Below are 14,085 nucleotides of genomic sequence, written 5' to 3' on the forward strand. Positions count from 1 at the left end.
TTTCCTGATCCCCTCTTCCTGGAGGGTCTATTACATTATATAGCTCCCTTTAGATGATCTTGGTCCTCCATTTGTTGATCGTCCAAGCTACTACTTGAGTGCTTGTCCCATCAAACACCTTCCCAAACCCCTTGTGAGTTGCAGCAGCTAAGGTAGCATTGTTCAGGGGTCTTCTCCACATAAATGCAGTTAGAAGGTTTGGTAGGATGCATTAAATGTGGTGGCAGCCACCATCCCTTCAGTCATGTCAAGGCTAACCCATTCTCCAAAACTCTTTCTCTACAATATAACCTCCTCTGGTAACATGCCACTAACATGGCCTTACTGTCCGAGGGTGTGACCTCTTCGGCACGATAATGGCCCTCTCGGTCATGGGTATGACACGTGGTGCAATTACATTATTGAAATTCTTGTACCCCCCCCCCCCCCACACAGACACACACACACACATATATATATATATATATATATATTAACAATCAAAACTCAGAGAAAATCCAATCAGATTTTATATTTGATTCTCAATTTTGCGCCAAGTGCCCCATTTAATTTTTAATTTTGTACCAAGTGAATTATTAAGTATAAAAATATAAGAGTCCAAATCCAATTAGATTCTAAAGTGGAGTTCAATTAGAGTTTAATTTTCCACCATGTATCCATCTAATTTTTAATTTTTGTGGTAAGTGAATTATTGGGTACAAAAACCGAATAATCTAAGACCAATTAAATTCTAAACCATATATATATATAATGAGAAACAACTACATATTTTAAAAATGTATGGTTTTAAAAAAGTGTAAGCTAATACATATAGTTTGAACCTCTACTTGAAAAAAATGTATAATTTGAATTTAATAATTGTAATTATTTTTAATTGTATCATTACATATGCATGGAACTACACACTAGTAAATCAATAATATGAGGACGATACAGTCTTCTAAATAAAAAGTTATCATATAAGACAATCTTATGAAGGATCCCACTCTCATATGTGAGTTTTACACATCTGAATTTCACATGTTGTAAAAGAATGATTTTATGAAACCGTCTCATAAAATACTTAATGAAGTAAATGACTAATAATACTTTTTTTTTTTTTTTTTTAAAGAATGAAATGACTAATAATACATAATGTAAGCCACTTGAACTCTTCTAAACCGTATTGTCTTATACAAATGCAGAACATTAGAAATTATAGATTTTAATATGTACTTTATGAGTGTCAACAACAACAATAAAAATAAAAATTCTAAAGTGTTATGTTAGGGTGACAAAATTGGACACGACTCGTGAACCTAATACTACATGAAACGAAATTAGCAGGTTATGGGTTGGAACTTAATAGGTTCGTGTCATATTCGGGTTAACACAACCAACCTATTTAATAAACAAGTTGGGTTAGTGCTCAACCCATGGAACTTGTTTGACTTATTTAATTAAATAATATTTTACCAATATACTCTTCAAACCCTAGGTATATAAAATTATTAGTTGTTGTGGTTTTTTTTTTTTTTTTTTTGACATGTTGTGATTGATTATTTGTAATATTGAGATATACTTTAGTTTTAAATAGTTATTTGTGATGCAATTACTCGTTAGTTCTAAATTTTATATTAAAAATATTTATTTGTTTGTTTTTTCATAATTTTTTTTTTTTTCATTTTGATAAAATTTGATATACAGATCGACATGACTAACTCGTTTAATAAATGGGTTGTATTAAGGTTGAAGAATCTTAACTCGTTTAATAAACATATCGGGTTAATGTTTACTCATATAGATGGATACTCATGAGTTGACACAACACAAACCTGATACGAGAACACAAATTGTCCCCTTAATGTTACCTTAGTGTTATGTCACCCACCATACAGGATACAGCACCATTTTTTTTTCGGTGCAAAACAATAATTTCCATTATTCATCATTATACAAAGATCCATATAACGTGGTTCATGCTTTCTATTTGAAAGCCGCTATAAAGGCACAGGCATCAAACCCGTCAAACACTTTAAAACAATTCACTAAATATTCAACTTAATAGGAATTAACAATTATCAAATTGTAGTCATTTGGTGGAGTTTTTAGATGCCACATTTCCTTCCCTCTTTTTTTATTACAAAATTTTAAGTTGCCAGTATCTGACCCTCGAAGGCAAAAACAAAAGTTTTATTAGTCATTTTCTTATGCAATTATTTGTGTATTCACTTTCCCTTCAAACCGTGGATTTATTCAAAAAACGTGGTCTCTCTCGTGGCATGTAAAGCAATGACTAGTATTTTAGACGGAAATATCAAAGCTGACAGTGCAGGCAAAAAAAAAAGGAAAAGAAGCGCTGTATATCTGAGTCTTGACCTGGGCAAAGGTGTGGTTGAGAATTAAGATTTGTTAGCAGATTGAGAAGGTAAAGCAATCCTACTATCCTAGCCCGTGACACGTTCCCACCAATCAGTCATTTTGGCTTCTTAAACTATCTCAAACGGTACTTCTCGGAAATCGCCCATTGGATCTCATACCTAGGTACGGCCCTAGCTGCTCCCACATCTCTACTTAACTTTTTATTATTCCATTTTGGACATAACTTTAACATGTAGTCAAAAGTATCAAACTCATCTCCACTGCACATCTTTGATTTCATTCTCTCAACCGTTTGATTAAATTAAATCTACTCTATAAACAAATTTGCATCGGATGCTAGATTTCAGGCTCAAATCCTTCCATTCTTTTGACTTTGACGGTCACAATTACTTCCATAAACACCCAAAATTTTCTTCTTTTAGCTACTAAAAGAATTCGTCATTTTGGACATAAATAATTGGTCATGTTCAAATTGTAACAAAAGTTATGATACAAAAATTTATTGCCAAAATTTTTCCATCAACTAAGTTAGAATAGGGATTTAATCATTTAAACCCTAATTTTTATGGACAAAATTTGACTATGAACTTAATTGTAACTAATAGCTACAGTTTTCACTTAAAAAATTAATATTGTTACATATTTTGAAAATTTAATAGTTGAATTGTATGTTCTTTATGTTATTAACACGGATGTCAAATTTTGTGTTAATTGAATGTTGTTTACTATTCGATTCAAAATTTTAATTTTTATATATAATTTTATATTATAAAAAGTTAAAATTTAAACATTTGATTAATGAAATAATTATTGATTTTTTTAATTTTTAATTTTTAATTTTTTTTCCAAATATGAAGAATACAAGAAAAAAAAAAAAAAAAAAAAAAAAAAACTAAACGGTGTATTTGTTAAAATTTACATCTAACAAAAAGATTAATTTAACTGGTAAAGTTTCTGATATTTGAATAAGAAATCTATGATTCAATCATAGCCTACACCAAATATTGATTGGTGTTTAGATTTGACAGTAAAGAGTAAAATCATCGAGAATGGTTGAAACTTTATAAATAAATTGGATATTATTTAGTATTCAATTCAAATTTTTAATTTTTATGCATAATTTTATATTATAAAATCTTAAAACTTAAATATTTGATTAATAAAATAATTATTGATTTTTTATTAAAATTTTTTTTTCCAAATATGAAGAATACAAGAAAAAGAATATAACGGTGGATTTGTTAAATTTTACATCTAACAAAAACATTAATTTAATTAGTAAAATTTCTGATAACTGAATAAGAAATCTAGGATTCAATCATAGTATACATCAAATATTGATTGGTATTTTGATTTGGTAGTAAGAATGGTAGGAACTTTATAAATAAATTATAAAATTATAAAATTGTAGGATTTTTTAAAGATAGTATTGTTTTTAATTCCAAATATAAAGAATACAAGAAAAAATATATAACACAATGGTGGATTTATTAAAATTTACATCTAACAAAAAGATTAATTTAATTGATAAAATTTTTAATAATTAAATAAAAAATCTATGATTTAATTATAACATATATTAATTATTGATTGTTGTCTTAATTTAATAATAAAGATTAAAATCACGGGAAATGGTTAAAATTTTATAAATAAAGAATAAAAAAAATTATAAAATTGTAGGCTTTTAAAAAAAATAGTAAATAGAGTCCAGAAACGGATATGGTTGATTTATATTGCAACGTACGGTCCACACCCACCATGCTCCTCGTGAAAACCAAGACATCAATAACATGTCCTAACCATCCCCTGCATCATGTGAATGCTTTTAACATCCACCACAACACACGTGGCCCCACTTTGGAAAACGTATCATCCTTTCTAGATCTCAATGTTTATTTTATTTATTTTTTAATAATAAAATAAATAAAAAGAAAAATCAGCTTTGGCGCCAAAAGAGAAGAAAAAATAGTAATAGTAGTAGTAGTAATCTAGAAAGATTGACACGTGGAAACGTGCAAGGAAGGTCAAGTTGACAAATTAGGCAATTAATTGTTGGACCTGGCAACGCTACGAGCTGACACGACAACCAAATCAGACCGTGGAAACAGCGGCTTGGCTACGTTAGACTGAGTGGGACATGTCAAGTGGGAGGTGTGTAATCAAAATCAATGCAATGTTTTGATCGTTGCTTCTGGATCCAGCGCGACCCAGCTGAGCTCAGCTGAGGCCTCTATCTCTCTCTCTCTCTCCATTCGGCTCTGGGTCCAGGAAAGGTACACTATATTGGTGGGTCCAGTAGTGTGAAACAAATGTGAGGGGATCTGGAATAGGTATCGTATCCTATGCCGACCCACATAAAAAAATAAATATGAATGAAAAGAAAAGGTATCGTATTGCAGGGGTTTCCGACAATGTTGAAAGAGTACGGTGAATAGGTATAAAGGAGGGGACTTTGGATCAGGTTGTCGCCCACTCCGGCATAAAATATAAAAAAAATACTTTTTAGTTTTTTCCGTTTGAACAACAAAGTGGGTGGTATTATAAAAAACAAAAAAAGAGTGGGTGATTGAGAGAAAAGTGTCAAGTGGTCTATTTCTCATCCAAAAAAAAAAAAAAAGTACCAAGTGGTCTGAATCTCTTGGTTGTCACAGGTGCTCTGCATGCTTGCGAGTAGAATAATTGAATAAAGATGTTGTACAGTGGGAATTGGGTAATAAAGTGCCACGGCGGCCAAATGGAGTTTATAGATTTTAAAATCTAAATAAATAAAAATGGGTTGTGTTAATGGATATTGCAAAGTGCCCTTAACAACTTTTTTTTGAAATTTTTTGGACAATTTTTTATTTTTTATTTTACAGTTTTATCTTATTTTTTCAGTTTTATAAGTACCGCTTGATGTCATTTTTTACATTTTTTTGACATTTTTTTTTTCTTTTTTTGCACCTTAACAGTATTTGTTAACCTTTCCCAATAAAAATTTATAGCAGGAATAGCCTAATAAGATTAAAAGAAGAAAAAAAAAAAAATACCCCAACTTGAACCAAACCCCATAATCACAAACTCATTCAATCCGAGTCCATTTGAACCAGAAGTTGATCAATCCAAGCAATGGATTAATCAAAGATGCAAAAGGTCTATGCTCGTTAATATCATGTCCAGTGGAAGTGAGATTTTCACTGATCGAATGAGATCTGTATCAAATCTGGTGAAATCTTTGCCCCACACACCACTATCAATGAGGTAAAAACAGGGTTAACCAAATCGACTAGCTAATTAAATGGCTTGTTAACATGGGGTGTGGGTCATGTGGCTTGATGGTAGGAGTTCTTTTCCCAACACTTATAGAAGAGCGATTCAAGCAATAATCCTAGCAAAACTCATGTGGTAAATGTGATATTATTCATTATCGTCACGTGGCATGTGTCAATGAGCTCATACCTAAGTTCTCCTTTTTTTTATTTTTTTTATTTTTTTTTATTTAGCCAAAAATAAATAAATAAATAAATTGAATGGCTTGTGGATGAGCACCATGAGCACCACGTACTCCACCAATTGACAGCAAGTGTGGATTTCTAAGACTCGATACAATCCGATCATGTGCTATTATGGAGAGGATATGGTTGAACTAAACTTGCGTGCGCCCCTAAGTCTACCGTTATAAACAACTAAACATTACTAAATCATCAACGGAAAAAAAAAATCAAAAATAACCTAAGCATTACTACTAAAACACTATAAAAATAAAAAAAACTAAAATTTAGAATAAATAAATTACATCAGACAGGCACTCATGTAACATTGTAACTTAAATTTATTTGTTTTGACTTTAAAAATATAACATAAAAATTAAGTTGAATAAGTTTTTTAACTTTCAACAATATTCCAGGTACAACCAAAAAAAAAATAAGGTTAAGTAAACCAAAAATATAAGTAATGAATCACCATGGAGAGAGATGTATTATATGTTTTAAGATGTTAACTGTAAGCATAGATGTCTTTGTCCATTAACTTGTTTTCTACCATAAAAAGGAAAATATATTTAGCAAAAAATAAAATTTTATTTAGTATTTTACTTTATATTTTACCAATTATAGATTATACATTCATTTTATTTACCTTACAGACTAATCAAAGTCTCTAAAACAAAAAAGGAAGTCTAAAACAGGAAAAAAAAAAACAAAAAACAAAAAACAAAAAACAAAAACAAAAACAAAAAGGAGGGGAATATGTGATATAATGTAGTTTCCCCTACCTCAATAAATTCAATAATAACAAGTTAACAACAAGGATGGAAAATTCAAATCTCAAAAATTTTCATAAAAAAGTATAAAAAATGATAGTTAAACTACAAAACTCTGATCATATGATATTCTTTTATATATATATTATATATTAACGTATTAACTTTTAAAATACTCTGCTGTAGTGTTCGTATAAGAGAACTGCAAAATTGATATACCTTTTTGCACTTTTCATAAATTATACACGCATAGGATATATTCTAGTCCCATCAAATCTTCACGCAAAGGAAAGAATAGCCAACCTAAAAATTCTTACCTGCCCGTGTCTTTTGGTATTTTCTGTTGATCCACAATTCCCATGGATAAAATGTGGAGAAATGACATCAGATAAGATAGGGATGAAAGAAAAAATTTGCTTAGATTTTAAGTTGCTTTCTTGCTAGAGGTAACAGTTCCACTATGCCCCATCAAAAAAGAAAAAAAAAAAAACCAGTTCCACTATAAACTATTTTTTTCCCTTGGTCCGGATCAGGTAAGCACAATTGATTTTTGTCTTTCTTCTTTTCCTCACCGTTTCGTCTTCCAACCAAAAGATCTAAAATATAGGTAACTTGTCCATTTGTTCCGAGCTAGAGCCTTCGTTTTACTTTCAATTTCAGGAAAATAAAACAGTCCAGTGCAACACCACCAACCAATACAAAACCTTCCGGTCCGTTTGGATGAAGAGAAAAAGAGTAAAGTATAATTATTCCAAAATTAATCTATTTTTAAATAACTCTATTCTACTATTTTTTTCCCCTTAATTCAAACAGACCCTTAGCCTTTAATATCATGAATTCAATTATGAATCCTTAATGTTGGTCACATTTTTTTTTTTCCATTACATTTCATCTAAAATCAATATTTTATGTTACTTCTTTAATTAGCAGGGTATTTTTAATTATTTCTACTAATGTTATTTTTAGTTTTTTCCTATTTACTTTTGTTTTCTTAACTTCAATCAACTCACTTTTTCTTATTGGTACATTAATTACAATCATCTGAACATGACCAAACCATTTCAACCGAATTTTCCTCATCTTTTCATCAATAGGGATTTGGACTGTGGGTTCCAGTTAGCTCAACTGATAAAATCTCTAATGGTTGTATAAGAGATCTGGGGTTCAATCCCCGCCTACGCCAAAAATTGATTAGTGTCTTGGTTTGATGATAATGAGTTATCATTAGGACTAGGAGCAGACGTTATAGGTTGAAACTCTCTAAAAAAAAATAGTGATTTGGATTATACCGTTCTTTAAGTGGATTTTGTCATTTCGAATAATATATTTTTTGTATTTTCACTTAAAAATCTTAATATTATTATTTTAGCTACACTCATTTTATAAATGTGTTGTTTTTTAATAGTCTAACACATTCAGTACCATAGAGCTTAACTGGTTGTATATCATCTTATAAAATTTGTCTTCTTAATTAATTGGTGTTTTATTATCATACAAAACTCATGCACTTTTCCTCTTCGTCCACTATGCTCTTATCATATGATTAACATATTTTTCAATTTCTCTATCTTTATAAATTATTAATAAAAAATATCAAAAGTTATCACTCTTTAATCATTCTTGACCATCAAATCTGATCGCCTCTTCGTGTGTTTACAAGTATTTTTCTTTATGCTTCATAGTTGTTATGTATTTGATTTTTTTTTTTTTTTATCATTTTAAATTTTAATTACTAAAAAAAAAGAAAGTATGACACGATGTGACTATAGCAGAAAGGGAAACATTAAGTTTAAAACAAAGGATTTATAGTTTTTTTGAAAAAATTAAAAAAGGTAGATAAGGGGGTTTTATAAGATTCTCGATTTTCTCATTTAGTTCTAGCATTAATAGTAAAAACTAAAAAGGTGAAAATTATTATGTTTATAACAGCTGAAATTTTATATTAAATTACGTAAGAACGTGTAAAGCTCATGTTTTATCCCCTCAATACTAACATATTATATCATTGATCATATATTTAAGAATAAGTGCAACCATACCCAATTAATTCTAATATTCATATATAAATCCAACCAAATTATAAGTTTATTGAGATGTTACTAAGTATTGTAGGATGTATTGAATTTTAAGTAAAAATATTGATGTAACAATTTTTTATTAGATGGTGTAAAATATTGGCTTTACACCCCATCCTTACCAAATTCTAACTCATTTGTTGAACTTATTATTCTCTTATCTATTTTTTGTTTTAATAGTTAATTATATAGTTTAAGGAATAGCAATTACAACTATATTCATTTTAAAGAATACCTATAACCTATATTATTAAGAAATATTTATTACGTTTCTCAAAAAAAAAAAATAGTTATTACTTTTAATAAAAACATAATCAAATAATTGAATGCTTATTCTGTGTAATAACTATTTCATTATAGTATTTATTATTGTATACCAAATGTGCCCTATATATATATATATATATATATATATATTTCATAGTATTTATTGTGAAGGAGTTACCAGCTGAGGAAGACTAAAAAGGAGTTATTTTAAATTTTGGAAATAAATATTGAACTGAAGCAAATACAATGAGCTGGATGATTTGCTTGCATATGACAAGATCTGTCAGAATTTTAGAAATTAGACGTTAGAAAGGTTTTAAATGTGCAATATAATATTCGTTCATGTGACACCACTTACCATAAATCTATCCTTTCAGTTTCAGGTACAGTGAGTGCCCATCATCATCATCATCATCATCATCATCAACAGCCCCCCATAAAAGATATTCGGAGTAATGCGCAATCAATTACCTACAACTTTCGTCAACCTAATCCTTTTATGGAAAAATGATCTCCGCACCCTGTCGAATCCCATCTTAATTTATCTGATCCATCCATTTCTATAAAAGTACGAGCCCAACTTAACCAAAATACCCTTACTTATTTTCCTACCAAACAAACTACCTCCCAAGTCACCAACTACCACAATGTGTACCCACGTTCATTAACCCAAAAAAAATACACCCTCTAATTTTATCAAAAATTCAATTTAAATAACTTTTAATTTATTCATTTCAATTTAATAACTTTAACTTTTATTCAATGTAGTTCTTTTTAGGGTTGTCCAAAGGTCAACTCAAATCAAGTTTGGGCTCTACCCAAACTTGACTTTATTCCAATGAGTGGCAAAACAAAGGGCATGTCGCTCACCGATAACTTTAACAAGTCGAATTAAGTTGGTTGCTCCACGATCAAATCAGTTTCGGTCAAAACTGAGAGAGGTGGTGGTGATCGTGATTTCGATAGAATACGGTGAAGATCAAATGAGATCTCGTCGGATCCAGTGGAAATCTCGCCAGATCTAACGAGATCTCTCAATGAATCACCCGAACCTTGTGCAGATCTAGTGGAAAAATCATCAAATTTGGCGAGATCGTGCAAAATCGTACTGAAATTTCATTGGTGTTTGATTGGGTTTTCAGTTGAGACGGTTTGTTCAAGTGTTGGAAGAGAGAAACTGATACTCAACCTATTGGAATCAGATTTTGAAGCCGCTTACCCACCACCTACCACCATAGCCATCAAATTGGATCGGTTCCAGTCGAGTCACTTGGGTGGGTTAGTTTGTCAGATTTCTTGGACAACCCTAGTTCTTTTTTCCACTTTAAATTAATCTTTGTTAGGAAAAAGTTTGGTTCCAAATTGATTTGGAACTATATTACTCCAGTTATGGTGTGGTGATTGAAAAAACCATTAATTTGTAGTTTTACTTTTATAGGTTGAAACTCTCTCTCTCTCTCTCAAAAAAAAAAAAAAAAAAAAAAAAAACTTACATAACTTGTTTATATATATAGTCTCAAAAATCATTGCATAATAATAGGTTTAAAAAAGATTGCTTCAAACTCAATACTGATGGTTTTGTTAGGGGTAACCCCGGCATGGCATCAGCAAGCAGATTAATACAAGACCACAAGAGAACTTGGGTTGGTAGTTTCAATAGAGTAATAGGCTACATTCACTCGATGGTTGCCGAGTTATGGGGTCTTAGGGATGGCTTAACCCTTGCTAGGAATTTAGACATTAAAAAATTATTGTTAGAGATTGATGCTCAGGCTGTTGTTGATGTCGTTAATTCCCAGATTGCTGATTCAACTCACCCTTATAATGGTCTCATCTTTGATTGTAGGTCCTTCCTCTGGCATTTTGAGGAAGCCCGCTTGTATCACATTCATCGTGAGGATAATCACTGTGTGGACATTTTGGCTAAAGAAGGAATACATAATCCTAGCTCCCTTGTTTTTCATTCGAATCCTCCTTCTTGTATTTTGTACTAGCTTTTAGCTGACACATAAGGTATTATATACTCTAGACTTTATAATTTTTGGTGTGCGTTTGGCAAAATTATTCTTGTCAACTTATTTTTACTATTATTCATGAATCTTACTATACTATTTCAGCAAAATTTTACTTTTATTTACAGCATTTTTAACAAAAAATTTCAATTTCAATAAAATAAATGAATCTCCGAAAGACTTTTAGTTTTTAAATGGAATTCTAGTTTACCAAAAATTAAAAAAAAAAAAAAATCTTATAAAAACACTATCCCCCAAGACAACCTTCGCAGCCGAGCTGAGCCAAAATAAAGAGCCAAAAGACAAAAGAAAAATTTAAGAGGAAAAAAAAGATAAAATAAAAGGAAAGTTTAGGCCGTGATTGACTAAGTATGTGGGCCTCAAATCCACTAAAGCGGACTCGAAGACCAAATTCAAAGCAGTTTAATAAGAATAAAATTAGAAGCCCGACACGAAATCAGAAAACGGAAAAAAAAAGTTGTGGAAAAAAACAAATAAAGAGGCAAGACGTCCGTGATGGCCTAAGTATTCGATCCACACGCGCCTTTGTCACCATCATTACCCCACGCTCTCTCTCATCTCTCTCGTTCTCTCTCTAACTTTCTCTCTCTACTTTGTCCCCCTATATAACAATCTTCTTTGCTTTACCATATCTCACCACCACTTCCTCTTGTGTTATTATTATTCGTGTCTATCCAATCCAATCCTTTTTTCTTAAAAAAAAAATCTTCAATTCTACTTTCTCACAATGTCTACCTTTGTTGAAGACCACAACAACAAGAAGCGGGTACGAGATGACTCGGTTGGGTCGTCCGAGTTAGACTCACCCGAGGTGAAGCGACTCAGAGAAAACCTTCTTGATTTTCTCGACGACTCGGATCCCAATCCCACGATTCAAGAGCTTGACTCGCTCATGAAGAGTTTCGAGGAAGAGATATCTTCTTCGCCGGTGCCGGTGGTTGACCTCACGTCAGATTCCAGCGAGTCTCAGCCGGATCTTGGGTACCTTTTAGAGGCTTCGGACGACGAGCTTGGCCTTCCACCTTCTTCGAGCGAGGAGGTTAAGAACGCGCTGGAGACTGAGTTGATCCGAGTCTCGTCTGACTCGTCTGGAATCGGCGAGTTTTGGGGGTTTGAGGACCAGATCCCGAGTTATGACTCGTTCGAGTTGGGAACTGGTGATGGTTATAACAATAGTAACGCGTACGTGGAGTTTAACGGGCTGTTCGAGTATTCCGATGTCTATTTCGATTCGTCAGATTTCTCGGATCCCACGTGGCGGCATGAAACATTGCCGGCGCAGTAGAACCCAAAAAAAAAAAAAAAAAAATTCAAATCGAACCGTTTCAGTCCGACCGAATATTATACGGAGAAGTTGTAAATTTTTTTCTTTTTTTAGATTTCTATTTTGTTTTTCCTTTTTATTTTTTATTTTTTAAAAAGGAAGCCAAAGGAATATATGTAGGGTTAGGATACATGGTTCTAAAATGCGTTAACTTGTCAGGAACTGGTTCTCTATTTTCGTGAAATCATGATTCATGAACCACTTGGACGAATCTATTATTCTTGTTCAACTGGATCTGAGGTGTTCAGTACCTTAGATCTGTAATCAAAAATTTTTTTTTTTTTGTTTTGTTAAGTGATCTTTTTTTTTTTGAGGAATGATCTATAATCAAATTGATTCCCCCCCACTAAAGTGAATTGATAACTATATAGTATAATACCTGCTAAAAAAAAACTCTATAGTATAATATTGGGTGGTTGATCCGGCCCGAGAAAAGCAAAAAGAAAAAAAAGTCTGGATGTTATTTTAATCTGGTGGTACTTAATGCGAAAGAGCTAATTAGGGGTGTCCAACCAGACCCGTTACCCGACCCACCTGCCCAACCTGGCCGATCCGGCCCGAGAACCGGCCGACCCGACGTCGGCGACGGTCGGCAGCGGATCCTCGATCCCAAAATCCAAGACCGGCAGGTCGGTTGACGGGTTAGAGCATGGAAAACCGATTTCAACCGACCCCATCGGAAAACACATCGAAAATAGCTTTCTCGGCCGATTGAAGTAGTTCATCGGTATGATCTTGTCCGATCTGTAAGATCTGGCGAGATCTTGTCGAGATCTGGCCTGATCTCTTCAAGATCTCGCTGGATCTCTTCGAGATTGGGCCTGATCTTGTTGAGATCTGCCAAGATCTCTTCAAGTTCGGCCTAATCTTGTTGAGATCAGCCAAGATCTCTTCGAAATCCGGTCAGATCCAGCAAAAATAAGCAGATTTCGGTAAAAATCTGGTGCAATTCGCACAATCCGAGCCCGACCGAAAACCGACCGGAAAACTTTGACGTCCGACCACCGGAACTGTTGCCGTCGGCGGCGGATCCATTTTTAGGAGACCCAAAGTGATCGGGTAACGGGTTGGACACAAAACCGACCCAGACCGACTCGTGGACAGCCCTAGAGCCAACTAACCATAATGACATAATTGCCATGATACGATACGCCTGCACCCCATGGTGCCCCAAGATATGATATATCATTGGGTGTCTAGTTAACGTGTATTTTTAGACACATATTAATCATTTATTTTGAAATTTTTTTTATAAAAAATAAAAAAATTGTTAAAATAGTGGATTATTTTTCGTTTTTTCATAATTTTTTTTTTAAATGGCTTACTATACCGAGTAGTAAACCCCTTTATCATATATATCCATAACTTTAAGATATAACTTTTCTGGGTCAAATAATTAGAATTATGGCATCTAATTATTGCAAAATGTAAAGCACAAATTAACTACCCTTGATGATTGGGCCTAAGCTAGCCCTCCAAGTTCAATAAAAAGCTAACCCTCCAAATGTTATCTTAAAAGAAAAAAGAAAAGAAAAGAAAAAGTACTGCATTATTTTTTTTTGGATGAGGACTCAATATGTGTTTAAAAGTAGACACATCTTATAATCTTAACGGATTCAGTATAACTAGACCCAAACCTCACTTTTTTCTTTTTTTTTTCATCTTCTACACTAAAGTTTTAGTGATGACTGTTTGTTTTACAAAACATATTGTGATCTATAACCGAAAACATGATTTACATATTTTTAAAACTAGAAATGTGATTTTAAATATCGTTTTCAGTTA

At 32.3% G+C, this 14,085-nt stretch overlaps 1 protein-coding gene across 1 annotated transcript; it reads left to right on the forward strand.

The window, feature by feature from the left end:
• Positions 1 to 11,596: 11,596 nt before the first annotated feature.
• On the forward strand, positions 11,597 to 12,515 carry LOC126690041 (uncharacterized). The gene has a single exon (XM_050385184.1). It carries the CDS (start codon positions 11,704 to 11,706, stop codon positions 12,259 to 12,261), a length of 558 nt encoding a protein of 185 aa, XP_050241141.1. The 5' UTR covers positions 11,597 to 11,703; the 3' UTR covers positions 12,262 to 12,515.
• Positions 12,516 to 14,085: the final 1,570 nt, after the last annotated feature.

The sequence above is a fragment of the Quercus robur genome, chromosome 1, assembly GCF_932294415.1.
Source record: "Quercus robur chromosome 1, dhQueRobu3.1, whole genome shotgun sequence".
NCBI lineage: Eukaryota > Viridiplantae > Streptophyta > Magnoliopsida > Fagales > Fagaceae > Quercus > Quercus robur.